Source organism: Maylandia zebra, linkage group LG14 (assembly GCF_041146795.1).
Source record: "Maylandia zebra isolate NMK-2024a linkage group LG14, Mzebra_GT3a, whole genome shotgun sequence".
Classification (NCBI taxonomy): domain Eukaryota; kingdom Metazoa; phylum Chordata; class Actinopteri; order Cichliformes; family Cichlidae; genus Maylandia; species Maylandia zebra.
Genome location: NC_135180.1, coordinates 38,482,659 through 38,508,766, shown reverse-complemented (window position 1 = coordinate 38,508,766; position 26,108 = coordinate 38,482,659). Strand labels below are relative to the sequence as shown.

At 43.5% G+C, this 26,108-nt stretch overlaps 1 protein-coding gene across 1 annotated transcript; it reads left to right on the top strand.

The window, feature by feature from the left end:
• The first annotated feature begins 701 nt into the window (after positions 1-701).
• On the top strand, positions 702-24,926 carry LOC101473953 (NACHT, LRR and PYD domains-containing protein 3). The gene is made up of 17 exons (XM_076873487.1): positions 702-984; positions 1,098-1,293; positions 1,839-1,900; positions 2,036-2,057; positions 3,150-3,260; positions 3,353-3,466; positions 3,559-3,672; positions 4,009-4,087; positions 4,230-4,455; positions 6,616-8,401; positions 8,507-8,680; positions 8,767-8,937; positions 10,974-11,147; positions 13,570-13,743; positions 21,276-21,449; positions 23,145-23,179; positions 23,806-24,926. Exons 3-17 carry the CDS (start codon positions 1,876-1,878, stop codon positions 24,375-24,377), a joined length of 3,951 nt encoding a protein of 1,316 aa, XP_076729602.1. The 5' UTR covers positions 702-984; positions 1,098-1,293; positions 1,839-1,875; the 3' UTR covers positions 24,378-24,926.
• The last annotated feature ends 1,182 nt before the right edge of the window (positions 24,927-26,108 follow it).

The window sequence follows — 26,108 nt, the reverse complement described above, 5'->3', positions numbered from 1 at the left end:
AATCAGCACCTCCAAATCTGAGGCCATGGTCTTCAGCAGAAAAAAGGGTGAAGTGCCCACTCCAGGTCAGGGACCTGGAATCTCCTCCCCAAGTGGAGGAGTTTAAGTATCTCTGGGTTTTCTTCACAAGTAAGGGAAGAAGATGGATTGGTGCAGCGTCTGCAGTGATACGGACGCTGTACAGGTCTGTCTATAAACTGTTGTCGAACAGATCCTGACTCAAGAGTCTGGATCACTGTATCACAGGACAGAATCTTATTTTGATTTCTTTTGAAGGAATAACTGGACTATAAGAAATTTCAGAGTCATTATTTTGAATATGAATCTGTCATGATGGAGCAGAATAGACTCACGCACAGACTGCGAATCACAATAAACAGTTCCTTATTAACACAACTCCAAGTGCACCATAAACAAGTGGGGAAAAGGGGTTCCAGGGATCCCAGGGGTCCACTGCCGGTCCACTCACTCCACATGGAAATCCTCCTCCTTCTACATGCCACACTTAAACTGCCACACTCACGTACAGGTTCTGAAACAGGGTCTCAAGACGGAGCAAGGAGAATCTATATACAGGGTCAAGGTATTTAATACTAAGAAACCATGAATAGAACTCGAAATGTTGGAAAGGCCAGAATTACACTAAGGAGTGTTACACAATAGTCCAGCGACGAAGGTCTCATAGCAAAATAACAGAAACAAAAGAGTTGTGTTGTCATGGTCCTCCTGGATGTCCCCTGTCCCCTCTCCCTCTGGTTTTTCTTTCTTTTTCTATCTGTCTGTGCTGTGTGGGTGCACTAACCACACCCTGTGTTTTAGAGGTGGATCTTCTGCCTACTTCAGCCAGACTGGGCACACCTGTTTCTGAACTTGTGATCTGCCGCTCCCTACTGAGGCTTGAGGAAGACGTCCATTTGATGCCAGACTGTTAATGAGATTGGTGTCTCAGTATGGAAATGTCTTGATACACGCTCAATCATCCAGGTAAGGAAATCCCAAAAAGTTGATTCTGTTCATCTGGAGTATGGAAATGTTTGTCTGCTTTTTCTGTGAGAGACTGCAACTTACCTTCTGCTTCTTTCTGTGCCGATATCTAGACCTGGGGTGTGAGTAAAAAGGAGGATTAAGGATCTGTTGAACTGGCGGAGTGTCGTAACTGAGGAGTTATGGATCAGACGGCTTGAAGGTTCCGCTATCGCTGGCAACTTGATGTTCTAATTGTAAAAAGACAAAAACGCACTGAACTTGGATTCTGAGTCTGTGTTTTCAGTCAGAAAACCTCAAACATGACAGGTATAGTACATGTACATGTTAAAACAGGAGTTTGCAGTGTAACTAATCAACTAAGTGTTTTATAAAACATGTTAGTGAACTTGTAGTCAAGTTCCTAAACTTAAAAAAAAAAGGTTTTGTTTTTTTTAATTGTGATAAACTTCTTCAAATTTAAAATTGTATTCAATTTTGGTTATTGTTATTGTGTCCACTTGTAAATAACATTTACGTTGTGCAAGTCTTACTTATATTTCACTTTTTCTTTGTCATGCCACCTTTGTGTTGAACTGAATTTGGGTTTTAGCCCTTGTTGTTTATTTTTCTTGTCCAGGAGCTTCTAAATTATTCATTTTTGTCTTGAGACTTCTTTAAAGCTCTTATAATTATGCACCCTGCAAGCTTCTCCTTTTACTACATTTCCGTTAACATTTGACACTACTCAACAATTCTGTTTCTACTTGCTCTTGCTGGACTGGTTTGACAAGGTGTTAGAACTCAAAGGGCATAAGTAGCGTTTCTAATGCTGTTTGAATCTAACGTACTACTTTTGCAACTATCCCACTCAGATAAGTTTCCTTAGAAGTGCAGTATGCAGATGATCTGATGGATCCAAAAATGAATAACTCCAGTAAGTCCTATTATTTTCTTTTTCATATTTATTGTTTGTTTTTTTGTTTTGTTTTTTGAGGACTTTTAATAATAAAATGAATAATTAAAATAATCTTCAACCTGAGTGCTAATTTAGTTTTCTTTTCGCTCTTAGGTGCATCCTCTAGCAAGAAAAGGTAATCCCATGTTTACATCGTGCTTTCATTCCCTTAAACACATTTCTCATCTACTGATGAAGCTCATGATCTGAGTTGTTATGAAATTGAACACATTAAACTCCAAAAAAAAAAGAGAATTTATGGTTTTAATTTAAGTGGTGTACAAAGAGTCATCCTAAGGATGGTCAAAAGTAGATGAAAATTAAGGACTTGGATTAAAGAATTGAAAGTGGTTCTTTTGAGGCTACATTAGTCAAGTCTGGTTTTACTGGTTTCCCATATGCTAGCTCAATCCAAACAAGTGATGACTTGTTAAACTGAACCTACATGTTCCTAAAAAATATATATCTATAATGCTTTTTTATGTATATTTATCATATAAGGGTTTCAGTCTTCATGCTCCAAGCTTGTGTCCTCTACCAGAGGCCTGGGAGCTTGAGGGTCCTGTTCCTTCTTCCTGATGTTGCTGTCATTCGGTATCACTACAGCTATCATTACAGCCGTCTGCTTCTGGTTGTCTACCACCACTATGTCCATTTGGTTAGCCGCCACCATTTTGCCCATCTGTATCTTGAAGTCCCAAAAGATCTTTGGTCAGTTATTCTGCACCACCCTAGTAGGAGTCTCCCATGTTGATCTCAGGACTTCCAGTCCATACTCGGCCCAGATGTTCCTGTATTCTACGCCAGCCACTGGTTTGTTGGGGGTTTTGTTTGTTTTTTTTATATATATGTAAATATTCATCATGAACTCATGGGGATGTGGTGAACAACACTAAAGGTCAACTTCAAGCCAATAGCGTCAGTCAGCATCAAGTGCGGGATCTACCAAGGAGATGCTCTGTCCCCCCTGATGTTCTGCAGGGGCCTGAAGAACAATATGGGCCTCGACAAAGGCATCATTTGGACACACCCCATTTGCTTGATACAGGCCTGGGGGTTTCAATGTCAGGTGTAACATCACTAGCAATCAAAAAACATTTTCAAATTACATCTGCCTGCCTCTGAATGTGTACATGTGGGTCGTGCTCACGACTACAATGTGTTTCTCTGGCAGACATTAGCATTCTGATGCTTTTTTTTTCTTTTCTTTTTTTTTTCCTCTCGACAGTCATCACAAAACATTAAAGTCCCCTGAACCCAGCTCTGCATCCTGTAAGACTATTAGGTCAAAGTCTGAACCACTTACATTTAAAGATGGACAATCTCCTTCCAAAAAGACGTGAGATGTTGCTCACATTTCAGTGTCAAACTTTGCACTGTTTAAGTTGTTGTTGTTGTTGTTGTTTCTGATCCCCATTTATTGTATCTCAGCAGAGATCAGGAGAATCCTACGTCCCCTGAACCCAGCTCTGCATCCTGTAAGAGTACTTGGTCAAAGTCTGAACCACTTACATTTAAAGATGGACAATCTCCTTCCAAAAAGACGTGAGATGTTGCTCACATTTCAGTGTCAAACTTTGCACTGTTTAAGTTGTTGTTGTTGTTGTTGTTTCTGATCCCCATTTATTGTATCTCAGCAGAGATCAGGAGAATCCTACGTCCCCTGAACCCAGCTCTGCATCCTGTAAGAGGACTTGGTCAAAGTCTGAACCACTTACATTTAAAGATGGACAATCTTCCTCAAAAAAGTCGTAAGGCTTCACTAACTGAGAAGGGGGGGGGGGGGGGGGGGGGGGGGTGTCTTTCTGTTAGCATGATTAACCTACATTGAAGTGAGACATGTCATTGTGTTCTCTTCCTTTGATTTATTTACGCTGTAAATTTGTCCATTTTTAGATGTGAATGTGTTGCGCTCAGTCTGTTTTGTGACAGCTGCTCACAACTGCAGGCGGTCATGAGATCACAACGGTGTTAGTTAAACTACTGTACAAATCTTTCTGCTATAGATAAGCATTATTTACTGTTAACTACCTGTAGGTACTGCATGTAAACTATGACACATTACGCATAGTTTTATTTCTCTGCAGAGATCATCGGGACGGAACCGAGTCTGCCAGTTTTCCATCTATCCATAACAATCCTCAAGACTTGGACTCCATATTTGCAGTATGTGATTGTAGAACATTTTTCACCATCGTTAAAATCATTGAAAATTTATCTGTTTTGATGATCCTTGCAGTGCTATTAAGACTAGTGTTGTCAACTCCTACAACATTGCCTGATTGTGGTTCTGTCTGTTCTGTTACAGTTACTTCAGGAGGACATTATAGCATTTGTGAAGAATGAACTGCAGATGATTCAGAGTGTTTTGAGTCAAGGAAACTCTGACTATTTAGAGACTCAGAAGAAGCACGAGGTGGGAGATGTTGGTGAAGAAAAGCAGATCCGGATCAGGAGAACAGCTTTTCTTAAGATCACACTGCAGTTCCTGAGGAGAATGAATCACAACGAACTAGCTAAGTCCATCCAGAGCAGTAAGACATATTAACAATACTGAGAAACAAATGATGATAATTACAATGACAAAAGCTATGACATCTAATGATGCCACAGTGATCCCTAATACTGTCATGAATTGCTGTGTGGTGGGCAGGAAGTGAACCTCAATGCAGGACTCATGAAAAAAGGAAATAAACTCAAAACAGGTTTAATACTGAAGTCTTTCGAAATATACATGCAAAAAACAGAAGATGGGCCTGGACCACTAAATTAGACTCTAAGGAAACACAGAACTAGGGACCACAGAACACTGAGGACAATGGGCAAATACACATGGTAATGTGACTAGTGGGGAGAATTCACTGGGAAAAAATCAGGAATAAGACAAGGGAGAGAAAACACAATACAAAGCACACAACATGAGAGGTTATCAAAGTAAAACAGGAAGTAACTGACAGAGTAAAAGCTAATGCCAAGATGTAGACTTGAACCTATGAACTGGACACAATCGGGGAAAAACTCAAAATGAACAGGAGAATAAACCTGAAGTGAGATGCTACCAGCATCAACATAACAAAACAAAAACTAAGGCTCAGCATATCCGTGTGATTATAAGTATACTGAATTTATTTGCTCACTTAAAACTTCCGTAAAAATCATGGAGAGAAAGAATGTAATACACAATCAAAAATCCAGAAAAAACAAACAAAGTTATACATACTAACTTTGTGGACTGCGCTGACTTTGCATTTTAACAGAGAGACAGAATGTCAACCAAAAATCCAGAAAAAAAAAAAGCAAACAACTACTGAGACTGTTTGTGGCAGGGTGTGGTCTATGGCGCCACTGCAGGGAGGAGTATTGGCTTGCTGAATTAAGCAATGAAAAAGACATGGGTTAGATAGTAGCATTCATATAAATCTTTATGGTGCATCCCCAGATGTAAAGGTTTTACATGCCATGTGCACAAATCATGGAACAAATATAAATAATGGATGTAATACAGGTCTAAAAACTGAAGCCATTACAACTCCATTACACATGTGTACCGTATTTTTCAGACCATATAAGGCGCATTAAGCGAAACAAAACAGTCAGATAAGTCAAACTTTACTCAACTCATTCTTCTTGCTTCCTCCACTTCTGTACCATTGATTCATTAATGTTGAATTCTCAGGCAGCTGCTCTATTCCCATGTAGTTGCAGTATATTAATGACTAACCTCGTATTGTGGATGGATTATTTTCAGTTGTTCTCCTGACTGAAGTTTGGTCCGTTTAAAGCATCCTGTCTCTAACCATCGGGAACCCTCACATTAACTTTTATTGAGTGGAAAAAAGTTAGCGTTCATCCTGCAGCTTCACCGTTTATGTTATGCTAACATAGCTGTGTCGCTAGCGATCACGTAGCGCATCATTATATACCAGCTAATCACACTTGAGCAACCCTACAAACGTCACTGCTGTTTAGTTTTCTGTCTTCATTTATGTTGGAAGTGACAGCAGAGCTGTACGTTTGAATTTTTCAGAAATCTCTCAGTCAGAACATGCTATATCATGCTTAGGTGGAAGCTAGCGAGCTAACTCCATTAAATTTAATAAATTCTGTTTTCATGGACGCCTGGATGTTAAACTTAATTGTTACACCTGGTAAAGCCCCAACACTGATCATTTTATTAAAGATGAAAGAATTTAGACAGTTTTTAACTCTCAGTGATGCTGCTGTTTTCGTTTAACTTTGGGACCTGAAGCAGAAGGAATTTAGGAGCCAGATTACTCCGCGAGGTTCCTGACTACAGCAGTCATAATGCTCTGACAATCCATCAAGCGGTGCGGCTTTGTAGCTTAGCAAAGTCATACTAAAACATTTTTGACAGATTTTTGAGCGCCGTGTACCACATTAAATTGGTTCGAGGTCAGTAAGTACAACCAGAATTCATCATAAGTCGCACCAGATTATAAGGCGTACTGTCGATTTTTGAGAAAATTAAAGCATATTAAGTGCGCCTGAAAAATACAGTACTCCAATATGTATTTAAAATCACTGGATTCTGTTTTTATTTGGATTTTACACACTGTCTAAACTCTTTTGAAAATGAGGTTGTATCACTTTTGCCATTGTTACTGCAAACTCCACTTGGTGTTATTACTGGTTTGTTTTATGTTTTGTTTTTGTTTATTTGTTTTTTAATTCAGAAACTAACACAATGAACTGCCAGCGGAAAGTCAAATGTAATCTGAAGAAGAAATTCCAGGTTTTGTTTGAGGGAGTTGCTAAAGCTGGAAATCCAACGCTCCTCAATGAGATCTACACAGAGCTCTACATCACAGAGGGGGGAACTGGAAAAGTCAATGATGAACATGAAATCAGACAAATTGAAGCAGTATTTAAGAAAACAGACACAACAGAAACGACAATCAAATGTGAAGATATCTTTAAAACTTCATCTGAAAGAGATGGGCCAATCAGAACAGTGCTGACAAACGGAGTGGCTGGCATTGGGAAAACAGTCTTAACACAGAAATACACTCTTGACTGGGCTGAAGACAAAGCCAATCAGGACATTCAGTTTATATTTCCATTTACTTTCAGAGAGCTGAATGTGCTGAAAGAGAAAAAGTTCAGCTTGAAGAAACTTCTTCGTCACTTCTTTTCTGAAACAAAAGGAGAAACCTACAACTATGACAAGCCCCAAGTTGTGTTCATCTTTGACGGTCTGGATGAGTGCCGCCTTCCTCTGGACTTCGAAAAAAATAAAACCTTGACTAATGTCAGAAAGTCGACTTCACTGGATGTGCTGCTGACAAACCTCATCAGTGGTAAACTCCTTCCCTCCGCTCGCCTCTGGATAACCACACGACCTGCAGCAGCCAATCAGATCCCTCCTGAGTATGTGCACATGGTGACGGAGGTCAGGGGGTTTTCTGATCCACAGAAGGAGGAGTATTTCAGGAAGAGATTCAGAGATGAGCGACAGGCTAGCATTGTCCTCAGCAATATCCAGACATCGCGAAGCCTCCACATCATGTGCCACATCCCAGTCTTCTGTTGGATCACTGCTACAGTTCTGGAAGATGTGCTGAAAACCAGAGGGGGAGGACAGCTGCCCAAGACCCTGACTGAGATGTACATCCACTTCCTGGTGGTTCAGGCCAAAGTGAAGAAGGTCAAGTATGATGGAGGAGCTGAGACATATCAATACTGGAGGAAGATGACAGAGTCTCTGGGAAAACTGGCGTTTGATCAGCTGCAGAAAGGAAACCTGATCTTCTATGAATCAGACCTGACAGAGAGTGGCATCGATATCAGAGCAGCCTCAGTGTACTCAGGAGTGTTCACACAGATCTTTAAAGAGGAGAGAGGACTGTATCAGGAAAAGTTGTTCTGCTTCGTCCATCTGAGCGTTCAGGAGTTTCTGGCTGCTCTTCACGTCCATCTGACCTTCATCAACTCTGGAGTCAATCTGCTTTCTGATGCACAATCTAAATCCAAGTTGTCCGAACTGTTATTTAAGGACAACGCAGCTACAAAGTTTTACCAGACTGCTGTGGACAAAGCCTTGCAGAGCCCAAATGGACACCTAGATCTCTTCCTCCGTTTCCTCTTGGGTCTTTCACTGGAAACCAACCAGAGTCTCCTGCAAGGTTTGCCAAGGCAGCAAGACAGTTGCTCAAAACCTAAACAGAAAACAATCCAATACATCAAAAAGATGATAACAAAAGTCTCTTCACGGAGAAGCATCAATCTGTTTTACTGTCTGAATGAACTGAATGACAGTTCTCTAGTGGAGGAAATTCAAAAATCACTGAGATCAGGAAGACTCTCCACAAATGAACTATCACCTGCTCACTGGTCAGCACTGGTCTTCATCCTACTGTCATCTGAAGAAAATTTGGATGTGTTTGACCTAAAGAAATACTCTGCTTCAGAGGAGGCTCTTCTGAGGCTGCTGCCAGTGGTCAAAACCTCCAGCACAGCTCTGTAGGTTGATTTTTATAAATAACAATATATAGAAGCATGAAAGAAAAAAACACCATAAATTACTTCCATTTGTAATATTTGTAACTTTCTGTTTTTTCCCCCCAGACTAAGTGACTGTAAACTGACAGACAGAAGCTGCTTATTTCTGGCAAACGTTTTTAACTCCCCATTGTGTAATTTGGTTGAACTAGACCTTAGTAACAACAACCTCCAAGATTCAGGAGTGATCTCACTCTGTGCTGGACTGCAGAATCCAAACTGTCAACTGAAAACTCTCAGGTGTTTGTTTATTTTATTGTAAGGAAGACTTTTATTTCAATTTCAGTTTCTTAAATAAAACCAAATTTGTTTCTTTTAACATCTAGGTTGGACAAAAACAGCCTCACAAGCGCATGCTGTCAGGATCTCTCATCAGTCCTCAGCACCCAGTCCAGTCTGAGAACTCTGTCCCTGAATTATAACAAGCTGCAGAATTCAGCAGTGAAGCTGCTTTCTGATGGCTTGTCCAGTCCACAGTGTAAACTCCAAATTCTCGGGTTAGATAAATTTTACATTGCTCAGTGTGTGTGTGTGTGTGTGTGTGTGTGTGTGTGTGTGTGTGTACACATATATAGCTCTGTACGCCGTCTCGTCTTCCCCAAAGATGAGCCCCACCATGGTGGTATCATCTGCAAACTTAATCACTGCGTTGTTGCGTTGTCTGAGTGGGTACTGACACAGTCATGTGTGTACAGAGTGTACAGTAGGGGACTTAGTACACAGTCTTGTGGAGAGTTGCTGTTAAGGCTGGGGAAAGATGAGGCCCCACTCTAACTCTCTGTACACGGTCTGACAGGAAGTCTCTGATCCAGCAGCAGGTAGTTGAAGGAAGTTCAATATCCAGCAGTTTTATTATTGGTCTGTCCGGGAGTATTAATAATAATGGAGTGGATTTATATAGCGCTTTTCAAGGCACCCAAAGCGCTTTACAATGCCACTATTCATTCACTCTCACATTCACACGCTGGTGGAGGCAGCTACAGTTGTAGCCACAGCTGCCCTGGGGCAGACTGACAGAAGCGAGGCTGCCATATCGCGCCATCGGCCCCTCTGGCCAACACCAGTAGGCAAGTAGGGTAAAGTGTCTTGCCCACGGACACAACGACCAGGACAGAGAGCCCAGGGATCGAACCGGCGACCTTCCGGTTACAGAATTGTATTGTATTGAAAGCACAGCTAAAGTCAACAAGGAGCAGCCTGTTGTTCCAGGTGAGAGATGGTGGTGTGGAGCGTTGTAACAATGGCATCTTCAGTTGATCTGTTAGCTCTGTATGGAAACTGGAGCGGGTCAAGTGTGGGTGGCAGGCACAGGGTGGATCACACTGATGCAGTTTCTCCTGTACCGTGCCATTGGTGGCGGGAGTCTTTTAAATCACTGGCTAACGCAGGGGAGCATCAGTAGTGAGTCACGGATGGGAGTGGGCTTTCAAAGCTAGCAGGGACACCACTATGAATACAATACATAAACATTTTAGAACCGAGAAACAGCATGCCATGAAACCCAGCGCCATCTTTCCTGTGTTTCCTGAGTTCTTATTATGTCCTCCAGAAAGCCGTAGAAGTGGTGATAGTCCAACGTAATGTTCCTTGCACAGCGTAATCCCAAACTCAGAATATCACTTGTTGTTCCTAGAGTATTTAAAAGTAGAATGGGAGGCAGAGCCTTCAGTTTTCAGGCCCCTCTTCTGTGGAACCAGCTTCCAGTTTGGATTCAGGAGACAGACACTATCTCTACTTTCAAGATTAGGCTTCAAACTTTCCTTTTTGCTAAAGCATATAGTTAGGGCTGGACCAGGTGACCCTGAATCCTCCCTTAGTTATGCTGCAATAGACGTAGGCTGCCGGGGATTCCCATGATGCATTGAGTTTTTCTTCTTCACTCACTATGTGTTTATACACCTCTACATTTAATCATTAGTTATTTTCAGTCTCCGGCTCTCTTCCACAGCGTGTCTTTGTCCTATCTTCCTACCCACACCTCAGCCAATCACAGCAGATGGCCCCGCCCCTCCCTGAACCTTGTTGTACTGGAAGTTTCTTCCTGTTAAAAGGGAGTTTTTTCCTTTTCACAGATGCCAAAACGTTTGCACAGTGGGGGTCATATATAATTGGGTGGATGGGTTTTCTTGTTTGTTTGGGGTTTTTTTAGTATTATTGTAGGATCTTTGCCTTACAATATAAAGTGGCTTAAGGCAACTGTTGTTGTGATTTGATGCTATATAAATCAAACTAAATTGAGAATTGATGGTAAGTGTTGTAACTCGTCCACACAGGGATAAGAAGTTTATGAACTGTACAGCCTATGCTTTGGATGTGTAATGGATGTACTGTTGATGCAGTTTATGGAATACTAGGAGATTTTATAAGTTTTTTTTGACAAGCTTGAATGTTTTATGAAGTGATGAATATGAACAGCAAAATGCCGTCTGGATATAAACAGGTTTTGTGATCAGTGGTATATCTTAGAATTCCATTATTTTGTTTTGGGGTTAAACATCTGAATCAAAACAAAAGTGTTTCTTTTAACATCTAGGTTGGAAAGAAACTGCCTCACAAATGCATCCTGCCAGATACTCTCATCAGTCCTCAGCACCCAGTCCTCCAGTCTGAGAACTCTGTCCCTGAATTACAATCTGCTGCAGGATTCAGGGGTGAAGCTGCTTTCTGTTGGCTTGTCCAGTCCACAGTGTAAACTCCAGAATCTCAGGTATGATGTATTTTACATAGAGGGAGTTTCAGTGCTCATCAAGACTCTTGAATATGCTCTCTCTCTCTCAGACATTACATACAAAGAACATTACAGACAATGGTAATATTTAAATATTGAAGTGAGTGTGTATGTTATATAATGCCTGTAATTCTATTAAATCCAGCAGTGAGTATTTGTGAGAGAGCAAATAGTAAGTGCAAAGAAAAGGAACAAACAAAAAAATAAATAAAGGTAACATAAAATAACATGAAAAAAATGTAATTAAATTTATTTTTATAGTGTCAAATTACAACAATTGCGTCAAGGCACTTTATATTGTAGAGACAAGATACTACAATAATAAATTGAAAAACTCAACAATTTGGGTTAGTTTTAGCCTCCTAACCCTCTCAGCCTCTGAGTCACTATAAGAAGAAACGAAATTACAATCATCTGCAGTGGTTCTGTAGATCCCCGAGAGCTTGACAGAAAAGGCTGGTGTTAGTGCTCCACATAATATGAACCTAGAAAGCAGATGTGAGAATAGTATATGGTTCAGACTGTGACTACATTGTGATGAGATGGGAACACACCTTTTGCTTAACAAAAAAGCAAAAACTTTCATCAAAATTACATAATCTGAGTAAAAAATACTGAAGTAACTATGATTTATCACGGGCAGTGCCAACTGCAATGTCATCAGAGAGAAGCAGTAATAATGTCACTTTCAATTTATTGTTATTTTTATCAAAATATATTTTAAAAACATTATTTATAATATTATTTTGTACATCAATCTAATACAGCAAGAGAAGCGTGAGGGGCACTGGTGTTGATATTATTAATATTATTTGTGGTATGCCATTTTAAAAAGTGTAACATTACTTTAAAAACACATAGCTCTGTTAAAGTGACTCATTAAATGACTCGTTTTCTATTATAATTGAATACCATCTAATGTGCGTGGGGTTGTTATAGCAAGGCAGCTGAGCGTCCTGTGATGTAATTAGTATTTCACACGAACACCACAAGAAAGGTGGACATCGAGGCTGCAGGTGGATCCTCTCTCATGCCCTGGATTGTTGATTACCTGACAGGAAGACCACAGTATGTGCATCTTCAACATTTTGTGTATGACTAGAGGACCAGCAACACAGGGGCACCACAAGGGGCCGTCCTCGCCCCCTTCCTCTTCATTCTACACCACAGATTTCAGCCACTGCACAGAGACCTCCGTCTTCAGAGGTTTTCTGCCGACTCTGCGGTGGTTGGATGCATCAGTGACGGTGATGAGACAGAGTACCAGGCTGTGGTCGACTGTGTGTGAGCAGAATCATCTGCAGCTCAACGTGGCAAAGACCAAAGAATCAACTGTTGGCTGAAAACTGAGGTCATTGTGACCATTATGACCTCAGCCTCTTAGAAAACAACAGAAAATCATTTGCAAGAAATTTATGAGTGATCTTTGATAGCAATTTAATCTTTGATAAACAGATGAACAATGTAATCAAAACTAGCTTCTTTCATCTTCGCCTCCTTGCAAAAGTTAAGCCTTTTCTCTGCTTCAGAGATTTTGAGAAAGCGATCCATGCCTTCATCTCACCTCGACTTCTGTAGCCTCTATTCTGGTGTTACCTCGTCATCTACTGGCTGACTGCAGCTGGTCCAAAACACTGCAGCAGGGCTCCTAACTGGCACACGCAAGCGAGATCACATATCTCCCATACTTGCATCATTACACTGGCTGCCAGTCAGTTTTCAAATTGATTTTAAGATTTTAACACTTGTTTTTAAGACGCTCCATGGACTAGCTCCTGCATATCTTTCTGATCTTCTAACCTGGTATACTCCTGCAAGATCTTTGAGGTCTGCGGACCAAATGCTACTAGTTGTCCCAAGGTCCAGATTAAAACTCTGAGGAGACCGGGCATTTGTGGTGGCTGCTCCTAAATTGTGGAACACTTTGCCTCTGCACATCAGGACCTCCTGGAGACTTTCAAAACCCATCTAAAGACCTATTTTTATTGTCTTGCTTTTAAATCAGTATGAGTCTGTAACTATTGTTTTTATTATCATTCTATGATTCTATTCCCCTCTAACTTTATCCTATTTTATGTCTTTTGCTTTAACTATTTTTATTGTACCGCAATCTACAGGAAGTGCCAGAGTCGTCTCTGTTGTCTTTCAACATCTGAGTCGGTTTGTTTTAGCAATGTAAACATAGTTGTTATTCAGACCTAATTTTCCACCTAAAATCATCCCTGTACTCCAACAATACAGCCACAATCTTTCAATGAGCACAGTCCAATCAGTACTTGCCAAAAGAAAAGAGGCTATGAAGAAATACAGCATTATGTATTGGAGGTGCTGTAAGTGATCGGTCCTAGAAAACTAAGATTGCACTGCTTAATTGATCATTTCTTCATTTTTACACTTTCAGGTTGTCTTTCTGTTTTCTGTCATCGGGAAGTTGTGGTTTTCTGGCTTCAGTTTTCAGCAATCAGCCTTCCAGCCTGAGAGAACTGGATATGAGCCGCAATAGACTGTTGGATTCAGGAGTCAAGCAGCTCTGTGTTGGTCTACAGAGTCGATTCTGTAGACTGGAAACTCTCAGGTCAGAGTTCTAACTGTAATATTGCACGCTGATTTTTTTCTATCATCCCCACTTTCTTTTTGTGTGGCTTAATCAGTAATTAACACCCCCCCCCCCCCCCCAGCCTGGGGTTCTGTGGGCTGACAGAGAAAAGCTGTGAATTTCTGGGTTCACTTCTCAGCTCCAAGGAGTGTCATCTGAAAGTGGTTAATTTAAGTGCCAATAAATTGCTGGATTCAGGAGTGATGAGGCTTTCAGCTGAACTACAAAGTCCTGATTGTCAAATAAAATCTCTCAGGCAAGGAATCCTTAAATCAGACAAATTAGCTGTGTTCCATGCACTGGCATACTTATCTTAAATGTTTAGTTGCTTAGGTCTTCACAACCTGATTAGCAGACAGCAAGCTGTCATTTCTTGATGACATTTACAAAAATGGATTTCACAGCAGTGGGGAATACGTTTCATTACAGTAGATGTCTTTCTGAAAACGCTATAAGTATTTATTTTTTTTAAACATTTATTTATTGGTTTTAACCGGTTTTACATGGTGCACTGTGAGCATTAAAAAAAATAAAGTAAAAAATAAATAAATACATAAATAAAAACAAAACCACAACAACAACAGAAACAACATAGTAATAGAAACAAAAACAAAGCAAACCATAACAGAAGGGAAGGGCAGATATACAAATCGAGTCAGAGTTTCAGGCTGTTAAGTCCACAGTGTGCACGCTGCAGTTCTCCAGAAAGTTGTAGAATTTTGACCATAAAGCCCAAAACTTGTCCAGTTTATTTCTTAATGCATAAGTTATTTTCTCCATAGATAGTATAGATGTCAGTCCATTAAGCCACTGAGTTAGTCCACATATTTTTTGATTTTTCCAACACATAGCAACACAGCGCTTGGCTTCCAAAAGTCCAGTCGTTAACAGAGCTCTGTTGTTTGCAGCAGGTACAAAATTATTTGGGTATATATTTAAAATACATATTTTAGGATGAAGTGGAATCACATCACCAATAATTTGACTCAACACATTTATTACCTTTTCCCAAAAGATTTTCACATGTGGACACTCCCATATACAGTGAAATAAAGTGCCCCTGTCCACTCCACACTTAATACAGGTGTCTGGGATGTTTGAGTTAAAATGATGCATTTTTGATGGAGTAAGATATTGTCTTGTTAAACATTTATATAGAAGTAGTCGAGATTGCACATTGTTAAGTTGAAATATTAATTGTCTGACTCTGGGCCAAGGAGCATGATTTATAGCACTCATCATCAGATATTTCCATTTGCAAATCCTTCCTCCAAGCCTCTAAAATAGACTGTGTTGATTCTTTGGAATTTTCTGTAAATAATTTATACAATGCAGAAACTCGGCCTCTCCCATTTAGATGCTTTATAACTGTGTTCTCTAGAGAGGAGGAGGTGGGATTTCTAAGCTGTCACCTTGTGTGGTTGAGATAAAATTTCTTAATTGAAGAAATTTAAAAAAATATTTGACAGGAATAGAAAAAGTACTTCTAAGTTGTTCAAAAGACATAAGAGTATTATTCCTAAACATATCAGACACTTTTCTTATACCTTGATCGAACCAAAATCTAAAACCTGCATCCGCCCTACCAGGAAGAAACCGAGACAGTTGGATCATTTCTCCGAAGTAGTTATGTGTTTCAAACCAGATCATTATAGTGTTTTTTAGAAAGGGGTTCTTAGTTTGCTTATTTAGTGTCTTCCTGTTGGCTGAGTAAAGATATAAGTTAGCGGAAATTTTGATTTCTGTAGACTCCATAGAAACCCACACTGGAATTTGCTCATTAACAAAATAAAACATTGCTGCTCTGATTTGAGCAGCCCAGAAGTACCACTTTAAATTTGGAAGTTGTAAACCCCCTCTTTCATAAGGAAGGTATAATAATGAGATTCTGAGTCTTGGTCTTCTGTTGTTCCAAATAAAGTTTCGGAATAGTTTTTGCAAATCTAAGAAGAAAGAGTTTGGTGGTATTGATTGAAAAAGGTAAAGATATTTTGGCAAAATTGACATTTTTAGTATATTAATACGGCCAATTAAAGATATAGGTAGTTTCATCCATCTGTGTAGAAGTGCAGTAACTGACGTCGTTAAGGAATTATAATTGGATGCCAGAATATTTTCAATTGAGGGGGTTAATTTCACACCCAGATAAGTAAACCCATGTTCAGATAGCAGAAAGGGAGTATTGATTGGAGGATTTTGTCGTTTCATTTTTATTCAAAAATAATATTTCGGATTTATCAAAATTTATTTTGTAACCCGAAAATGTACTAAATGTATTAATGAGACTTAATATGTGTCACGGCTGCCGAGGCGAGCCGTGTGGAGTTAGAAGAAGGACCCAAGATGCAGGCAGTGGATGAGATGCCGGTGAGTTTATTTACACAGTGGTGAGAAGGCAAAACAGGCAAGAGGGAAGACAAAACTAAAGACCTGAACTGGGAAAGCTAAATGACAAACCTGAGATGAAACAAAAAAGGGAAGAGAGGCAGAGAGACGAGCAGGACACCGAGGAACACAGACTGACGCGGAGTTACACAGACGAACCGGCAACAGGCAGGAGAACACACAGGGCTTAAATACACACACCAGTAATCAGGGGATGAGAGACAGGAGGGCAACACAGCTGGGAGGAATCTGGGCTGACGGGACAGGGGAAACGTAAACTGATCACACTCACATACGACACGGACCTTCACAATAAAACAGGAAACTCAGATACATGGAACCAGACAAGACATTGAACTAAACAGACAGATTCACAAACAGATGGGGAGACACCATAGACAGACAGATACAGACGCAGACTCAGAGGCAGATCGAAAATAACACAGAACTTAAACAATCATCATCTAGAAAATGATAACAAACTAAAAGCGCTGGGTCACCGACCCAGGACCATGACAGTACCCCCCCCTCAAGGGCTGGCACCAGACAGCCCAGCAGAAACGAAAAAACGGACCAAAACAAAACAGAAAACAACCCGACCAGGGCGGGCGGAGGGGGCCCAGGACGGAGGGACAGAGTCCAAAAAGGCCCAGATGGTCAAGTTCAGGAGGCCGACCATGCGAATGGCAACGGGGCAGGTCCGGATGCCGGCCACGCAGTAGGCAGTGGCGTGGAAACAGTTCTGGGGGCCGACTGTGCGGACGGCAACGGCGGCGTGGAAACAGTTCTGGGGCCGACCGTGCGGACGGCAACGGCGGCGTGGAAACAGTTCGGGGGCCGACCGTGCGGACGGCAACGGCGGCGTGGAAACAGTTCTGGGGGCCGACCGTGCGGACGGCAACGGCGGCGTGGAAACAGTTCTGGGGGCCGACCGTGCGGACGGCAACGGCGGCGTGGAAACAGTTCTGGGGGCCGACCGTGCGGACGGCAACGGCGGTGTGGAAACAGTTCTGGGGGCCGACCGTGCGGACGGCAACGGCGGCGTGGAAACAAGTCCGGAGGCCGGCCACGCGGAAGGCAGTGGCGGCGTTCAGGAGGGCGTTCAGGAGGGCGTCCACGGTGGCGGAGATGCCCAACAAGCGGCCTGGCAGATGACCGAAGATGTGGAAGTGGTAGTAGGGGACCTGAAGGCTGCGTGGCCCCTGCAGCCCCAGGCGAGGCGCAAGCTGAGGCTGGACCAGACAAGGCTGATGAGGATGACGAGGAAGCTGAGGCCAGACCAGACGAGGCTGATGAGGATGATGAGGAAGCTGAGGCCGGACCAGGCGAGGCTGATGAGGATGCGGAGGCCGGACCAGGCGAGGCTGAAGCAGAAGCGGAGGCCGGACCAGGCGAGGCTGAAGCAGAAGCAGAGGCCGGACCAGGCGAGGCAGCAGCTGATGAGGATGCTGAAGCTGGACCAGGCAAAGCAGCTGATGAGGATGCTGAAGCTGGACCAGGCAAAGCAGCTGATGAGGATGCTGAAGCTGGACCAGGCAAAGCAGCTGATACTGAAGCTGAAGAGGAGGCCACTGCAGGTGATGCGGGAGCTGGACCAGGCGAGGATGAAGACACGGAGGCTGGACCAGGCGAGGATGAAGACACGGAGGCTGGACCAGGTGAAGCGGATGAAGCCGAAGCATGCGCTGGACCAGGCGACGCTGAGGAGGCTGAATCCGGACCAGGCGACGGCGTGGAGGATGCAGACGGAGGCGCTGAAGCAGGTGGCGGCATGGATGAAACTGCTGCTGCAAGCGTGGATGAGGCTGCTGGTGGAGCAGCTGGTGGCTGGATGGGCTCCTCGGGCCCCCCAGCTGACGAGGAAGGAGGCTGGATGGGCTCCTCGGGCCCCCCAGCTGACGAGGAAGGAGGCTGGATGGGCTCCTTGGGCCCCCCAGCTGATGATGCAAAAGGCTGGACGGGCTCCTCGGGCCCTCCAGCTGACGAGGAAGGAGGCTGGACGGGCTCCTCGGGCCCCCCAGCTGACGAGGAAGGAGACTGGACGGGCTCCTCGGGCCCCCCAGCTGACGAGGAAGGAGGCTGGACGGGCTCCTCGGGCCCCCCAGCTGATGATGCAAAAGGCTGGACGGGCTCCTCGGGCCCTCCAGTGAGAACAGTCTCAGGACCAGTGGGCACAGGGGCCCCTGGAACACACAGGACAGAACCAGCAGGCACACGGGCCTCTGGCAGGCACAGAACAGGACCAGCAGGCGCACGGGCCTCTGGCAGGCACAGAACAGGACCAGCAGGCGCATGGGCCTCTGGCAGGCACAGGACAGGACCAGCAGGCGCACGGGCCTCTGGCAGGCACAGGACAGGACCAGCAGGCACGGTGGCCTCTGGCAAACACATAGCAGGCTGCAGCTGCATAGAGCATCGACGCTGCTCAGGCAGCGACAGCCGGGTGCGGCCCTCAGCTGGCTTCTTAACCTCCAGGGGTCCGGAGTCTGCTGGGGGCTGAAACCCAGCCTCTGGGGAGGCCCTGGAGTGCACCTCAGTTTCAGAACTGGCCAGCCTTTGAGGAGTGTTGACATTATTACTAGGTGTGTCCCTCTGCTTGGAATGGACGGGCGAGGAATGGTGTTTTTCGGGTTGAATTGACTTGTATTGTTTTACAGGTGGAGCAATTGGTACAGGATGCCGGGCTAGCGGCTGCTGAACAGGAGGCTGGACTAAGGGTGACTGACATAATGGTTGTGATGACAACGGTGGTGGAGGTGGCGACTGAGCTTCTGGCCGGGCGGCTAACTGAGCTTCTGGCCGGGCGGCTAACTGAGCTTCTGGCCGGGCGGCTAACTGAGCTTCTGGCCGGGCGGCTAACTGAGCTTCTGGCCGGGCGGCTAACTGAGCTTCTGGTAGATAGTCTTTCTTATTTCCAGATTTTGGTTTGAAAGTCCGGGTTGGCATAACAGAGGACTCGGAAGAGGCAGAATGAAAGCAGTCCTCTAGATCCTCAGAGCGAGTGTTAACGGACCTTGGAGTATCAGACAAAGAATTAACAGTTTCCGAATTACTCTTTTCAAATTTGAATAACCCTGAGTTGACTGGTATTGAATTACTAGATTCAGGAAAAACTGACAGAGTGTTCATGAATGCACGCTCAGATGGAGCAGAAAAAACACTGCGCTCCTGACTCACGGAATCCGCCGGTAACTGACGGCCGTGCGGACGTCGCTTCCGCCTGGGAGAAGGGGCGAGAGCGGCCGGGGAAGCGGACGGTGATGCGAGGCAGCTCTGAAGTGGCTGCTCCTGCTGTGAGGTGGATGGGCTGGGTGGAATGAGGATGATTCCCAGTGCTTTGTAAAAAGCCTGGGCTGGTGTGAGCTGGCCACTGGGGGGCTGCATGTACATGAAACCGTCACTCTCACTGACCCCGAGAGCTGGTTTGGCAAGCGAAGGATGACGGCGGCGTGACCGCCGTTTTGCCCGGAAGGAGGGGGAAGCCGACTGATCAGGCGGCATTGCGTCCAGCAGAGAGTCCTCTGGTGGACTGGGGAGAGAATCTTCCGGTAAGCCAGGCAGGTCAGCTGTCACAGTTGGAGGGTGAAGATGAAGCGTGTTGAGGATGAAGTCCTGTAGGAGTGGGTGAAGTGAATCCAGCAACCAGGGGTGATTGGAAACTAGCCGCTGTATTCGGGCCTCCAGAGCATGACGAAATTCCTCCCCCTCATGCTCTAGCCACAGATTAGTCCATCTGGAAACTGAATCGGTTAATTCCTCCCGAAGCTCCTTGGAAGGTGCGAATGCCGCTGGGTCCATATTTGGCCGGTTCGTACTGTCACGGCTGCCGAGGCGAGCCGTGTGGAGTTAGAAGAAGGACCCAAGATGCAGGCAGTGGATGAGATGCCGGTGAGTTTATTTACACAGTGGTGAGAAGGCAAAACAGGCAAGAGGGAAGACAAAACTAAAGACCTGAACTGGGAAAGCTAAATGACAAACCTGAGATGAAACAAAAAAGGGAAGAGAGGCAGAGAGACGAGCAGGACACCGAGGAACACAGACTGACGCGGAGTTACACAGACGAACCGGCAACAGGCAGGAGAACACACAGGGCTTAAATACACACACCAGTAATCAGGGGATGAGAGACAGGAGGGCAACACAGCTGGGAGGAATCTGGGCTGACGGGACAGGGGAAACGTAAACTGATCACACTCACATACGACACGGACCTTCACAATAAAACAGGAAACTCAGATACATGGAACCAGACAAGACATTGAACTAAACAGACAGATTCACAAACAGATGGGGAGACACCATAGACAGACAGATACAGACGCAGACTCAGAGGCAGATCGAAAATAACACAGAACTTAAACAATCATCATCTAGAAAATGATAACAAACTAAAAGCGCTGGGTCACCGACCCAGGACCATGACAATATGGATGGTATTGATTTGTTTGAATTAGTGCAGAACAGGATCACATCATCTGCTATAAGTATTGTTATTGCCAATGTCATGTGCAAACAGTGCAGAGTAGCTACATAAATTCTACTCACACCGAAGTTGATTATTTGTTAATAGTTTTACATCCTTGCTACATATATTTATTACTTCTAGATTGAACTAATTCATTATTATCAGGATTTCCTAAAAACTCCCTGAAAAAGCCTTCAGCTGATCCAAAATGCTGCTTTCAGACTCCTGGCTTACACGGTTCCTACGGTATTTAAAAGTAGGCTTTGAGGTGCTGCAGTATTCCTGAACAATAAGAATCAGCTCTCAGACAATATTGGTGGTGGTCAGAGGGCCCGGTGGCGCCAGTGTCCGGCAGCCTCGCCTCTGTCAGTGCGCCCCAGGGTGGCTGTGGCTACAATGTAGCTGCCATCACCAGTGTGTGAATGTGTGTGTGAATGGGTGGATGACTGAATGTAGTGTAAAGCGCTTTGGGGTCCTTAGGGACTAGAAAAGCGCTATACAAATGCAGACAATATTGCCACATAAGCAATGATGTAGGAGAAGACGTCAAAACTGCATATACAACTACTGTCTATAAACAGCATGTCTCTGAGCTTGCTTGCTCATAAGGGTCCATCTGACATACAATTTATTCTCTGCCTACTGTTTTTTGCTTTTGTAGTCTGTCAGCCTGCTGGATAGGTGAGAAAGGATGCATTTCTCTGGCTTCAGCCCTCACATCCAACCCCTTCAGCCTGAAGGAGCTGGACCTGAGCTACAATTGTCCTGGTGACTTGGGAGCAAAACTGCTTTCTGCTAAACTGAAGGATCCCCAATGCAGCCTTGAGACTCTCAGGTATAAAGAGCCTTTTTGTCATGCACAGATGTCTAAGCATCATGTTTGTGAACTAACCCATTATAATATAATGGGTGTATCAGTATAATCTCATTATTATACACCCATTATATTATATATCACCCATTAACCAGATCAAAGTTGATACTGATCATCTTCAGTGCAGAATTCAAGGTTGTGACATTCATGTGATTCTTACATGACTGAAAACAAGAACACTGTATTTTTTCAAATACAAAATATTTGTCGATGTGTCTCATTATGCTTTATTCATAAAAATGTGGCCCCTTTATGCATTTTCTCAGATTATGTTTACTTCATCCATCCATGATCGGCTTCATGAGTAGTTGTGGGAATAGCAGTCTTAGTGTCATGAATCGGCTGTGGCACGCAGGATGTAGGACCCAAAACACAGGACACTCAGACGGAGGAGTAAACTCAAAGAGGCTGCTTTTATTGCAGTAGCAGAAAAAACTCCATAAACAATAAACTTGCAAAAACTAAACTAAACTAGAAACTAATACTAAACACTAAGAAACCTAGGGACGAGGCGCACAAAGGGAAACCACACAGCATGAGGGGACGACGCGACACTGACACAGGGCTAAAATACACTGAGGGATAACGAGGGGATGGGACACAGGAGGAGAGCACAGCTGGGAGTAATCAAACACAACAAGATCAGAGGAAGCCAAACTAGAGACTAACAAAGTAAAACAGGAAACACAACACGTAGACGCGGATTTGACAAGGGGAGACTGGGTCTGTCTCTCAGTGGGACAAAACCACCAGGAGGCATCCTAACTGGAGTAGCAGCTCTTCCTCTTTTAAATGATGGATGAAAATAGCAGAAAGACAACTAAGACAGTCCCACAACATCCAGAATGTTACGGAACCTGAGACAAATCTCATTCACCCCACGGAGCAGACCACTGAGACTTATATGGGCGACCGTGACTCAGGCGGTTGGGAAGCGTATCTGTAACCGGAAGGTCGCCGGTTCGATCCCTGGGCTCTCTGTCCTGGTTGTTGTGTCCTTGGGCAAGACACTTTACCCTACTTGCCTACTGGTGTTGACCAGAGGGGCCGATGGTGTGATATGGCAGCCTCGCTTCTGTCAGTCTGCCCCAGGGCAGCTGTGGCTACAACTGTAGCTGCCTCCACCAGTGTGTGAATGTGAGAGTGGCATTGTAAAGCGCTTTGGGTGCCTTGAAAAGCGCTATATAAATCCAATCCATTATTATATGCCTCATTCTTACTTAATCCTTATAATTACATGTTGTATCAGGAAAAATGTAAAAAAACACTTTTCACTAACAAATCGAACTATGGAAAGCATAAGCTGCATGAGACATGCGTAAAATACATATAAAACTGACTATTAGATTGCTTTTTTTTAAAATTAATTTTCATTTTGGAAATAATAAATGTAATTATTATACAGCACGGTGGTTAGCACTGTTGCCGCACAGCAACAAGGTCCTGAGTTCAATTCCACCATCATCCCCGGGTCTTTCTGTGTGGAGTTTGCATGTTCCCATGTTTGTGTGGGTTCCTTACGGGTACTCTGGCTTCCTCCCACAGCCCAAAGACATGCAGCTTGTAGGGATAGGTTCATCGATTAGTCTAAATTTCCCATAGGTGAGAATACGGGAGTGAATGTGAGCGCGAATGATTTTTTACTCTTCGTTTCAGGCTGGACTACTCAGGAGCAGAGGGTGCGAAGAAGGGTAAGTAATTCATGAAGTCTTTTTTTTTTAACTGGGAAGCTCAATACTATGTTTAATTCCTGAACATGTGTCAATAACAGTGTGCGCTAGTTTGCATTAATGTAACCTACATGAACGTGTTATTAATGGCACCTGTGGTTAGTTAACTGAATCGTCAGCATCCTGCTGCACACAAAGGTTTTGATATTCATGTTCAAACACTGCTGTAGATTTCAATGTGCAAATAAAAGAGGCCTGAAAGTGTGTAGACTGAAGATTTTTCAAAGCAAAAAACAAAATAACTTCAAGTGTTTTATTCATAAAGCGAAACTTTCAAAGCGCTCTTTAATATTCAAACATGTGTATAACCCCAAAAGTTGATTCTGTTGATCTGGACGCAGTGTTTTCAGTGTTAGAAACGTTACATCATCATCAGCTGACTGCAGGTTTCAACCTTATGAACAACATTTGCATAATGACTGAAACTAGCACTGAATGAACTGTGAGGTCAGCTCTTTGACATTTCTCCAGATGAACATGATTTACTTACCCTGACGACTGAGCATGCATCAGGACAAATGTGTAAAACCTGTAAGAAACACTGCAGTGATGAAACATCTCAGTGTTGTATATTTTTCTTCCAACAGTTGCCTGCAGTCTCACACTGGACCCCGATACAGCTCACAGGAACCTTGCTCTCTCTGCAGACAGAAAGGCAGTACTTGGGTCAAAACGACCAATTTTACATTCACGGTGGGAATTATTTCCTAGCAGTCCAGAGGTTTATTATAAGTGGGAGCAGGTGCTATGTACACAGGGTCTCACTGGTTTACGTTACTGGGAGGTAGAGTGGAAGGGAACTGTTTCCATAGGTGTAACTTACAAAGCTGGACCTGACAAAGGTCCAGATGAATCCTGGCATGGAGGAAATGACAGATCCTGGATGCTGCTCTGCAAAGATAATCATTACTCAGCATGGCACGATTACAAAGTGACAGAAATACGACTTTCTCAGCACCCCGCTGGTTTTCAAAAAGTCGGAGTTTTTTTGAACTGGCCAGCTGGCATTCTGTCCTTCTTTGATATCTCCTCTGATACTCCGGTCCACCTCCACACCTTTTTCTGCAGGTTCACTGAGCCCGTCTACCCTGCACTGTGGTTCTGGTTTACACTTGAAATGTACAAGTGTTCAGCAGCTTTGTGTGACCTGCAGGGATAGCAGTCACCAAATGTAAACAACTACTTAAGTGCCACACAGAACAACCTTTGCACACACTGTGATCACCTGACCACATATTTTGAGACACGTCAGACTCTGATGCAGAAATATTTTATTATGTTTTTCTCTGAAAAAAGTGTTTTATCACCAAGTCTCTGACCCTAATGGTTAAGACTGGAATTTAGAGTAATTGGAAGCAGCCATAGTCAGTCTCTGCATGAATAATGATTCCATCATAAATACCTGCTCATTATTAAGTTAGCCCAGGGATTAAAGAGCTGTTCTGCTCATGTTCACTTCTAAAGTGTTTTTCTTGGACTCCAGCGTAGCTTTGTTCAGTTTATTTATCTTACATGAGGACTTATGTACTTGCCTTGTTTATGAATACTTCAGGACCTCATAGAGCACATTGTTATATTAATTAACATTACATAGTTATATTTGCAATGATACAATAATGTGTTCTGTTAGATATATTTCATGTATCTGCTGATCATTTGTAATCTTTTGTTCTGGTCATGATTAAATAAATGCTTTTTAACAGAAGAACTGTGTGTACCATATGCTCTGCAATTCCCACAACGCTGTGTATGCTGTGCAGGACTCAGTGACTGAAGCACATCTTTAGTCTTCATACTACATCCTGGGGCATACGTCACAAATCTGTGGTTCTGAATCTTTATCTGGATCATGTGACTCTTTCATCCAACTACAGTGGCTCTCTGTGGCTTTGACAAAAAACAAATTACTACTGTTACTTGTTACAAAGTCCTCCTGCCTCCCTGCAGTACCTCAGATCCTAATATGCCTACACTGCACGTAAGGAGGCGGTGCTTCCTCTGCTCCGCAGAGCAGAGGTTGTTGAAGTCATCAGAGCAGGTCCTCACCTACACAGCAGAGATTCAGAGAGTAAAATGGGACGTCCATGTTGTCAAACTTGAGCTTGGGGCTGTGTCCACAGATTGTCCACCCTGAATCAGAGATATAGGCTGTGTCTCAATTCAGGGGAATTTGAAGGATGGCTCGGGTGTGTCCTTCACTTTTGGAAGCGTTTCATGTAAATATTTTCTTCCGAGCCTGCAGAGCAGACAAAAGTGGAACTTCAAGACTCCTGACATTCTTGGGGGCAAAGCAGTTATGATTGTAGATCCACGGCTTCCCCGTGCACTGTGGCTGGTGGGATGAATCACAGAAACTTTCCCAGGATCAGCTGGACTGGTCAGAACTTGGTGGAAGTAAGTGGGGGTGGATACACCCGCCTTCTTACCCTGCTTATTTATCTTCCTGCGTTACCAGACTAATGGAGGAAATTCACCCATGTAGACACTTTGTTACTGCAGTGTGAGAGTAGCCACGTTAATAGTGAAGCATGTAGTAGCCTGGCTTCACAGGCTATATTTCCATTTATACGTTCATTGTTGTTGTTGTTATTGTGTAGAGCTAATGTTTACCAGACGGTGTTATCTGTTGTAATTACTGTATTAATATACAAACCTGTGTTTGCTGACAGCTCCGTGTCATCATAGCGACATTATGTGAATATCTGTGTCCACTAGAGGGCGGCGTTGATCCACGAATGACAGATTTAATCCAGTTCAGCTGTGATTCTGTGTCTGTCATCTTGATATTATATTATTATAAACTTATTATATCATCTGCGCTTAATATTATATTGTGTTATTGACGTTAATACTTAGTGTGAAAGACGCTGAATCATGGGAGGAGATGTTT

Bases quoted from the DNA above. Each gene is read 5' to 3' on its own strand.
- LOC101473953 (XM_076873487.1), top strand. From the start codon at position 1,876: ATGGATCCAAAAATGAATAACTCCA. The intron at 3,467-3,558 runs GTGAGATGTTGC...ATTGTATCTCAG, and splicing joins CAATCTCCTTCCAAAAAGAC to CAGAGATCAGGAGAATCCTA. The intron at 8,402-8,506 runs GTAGGTTGATTT...TTTTCCCCCCAG, and splicing joins AAAACCTCCAGCACAGCTCT to ACTAAGTGACTGTAAACTGA.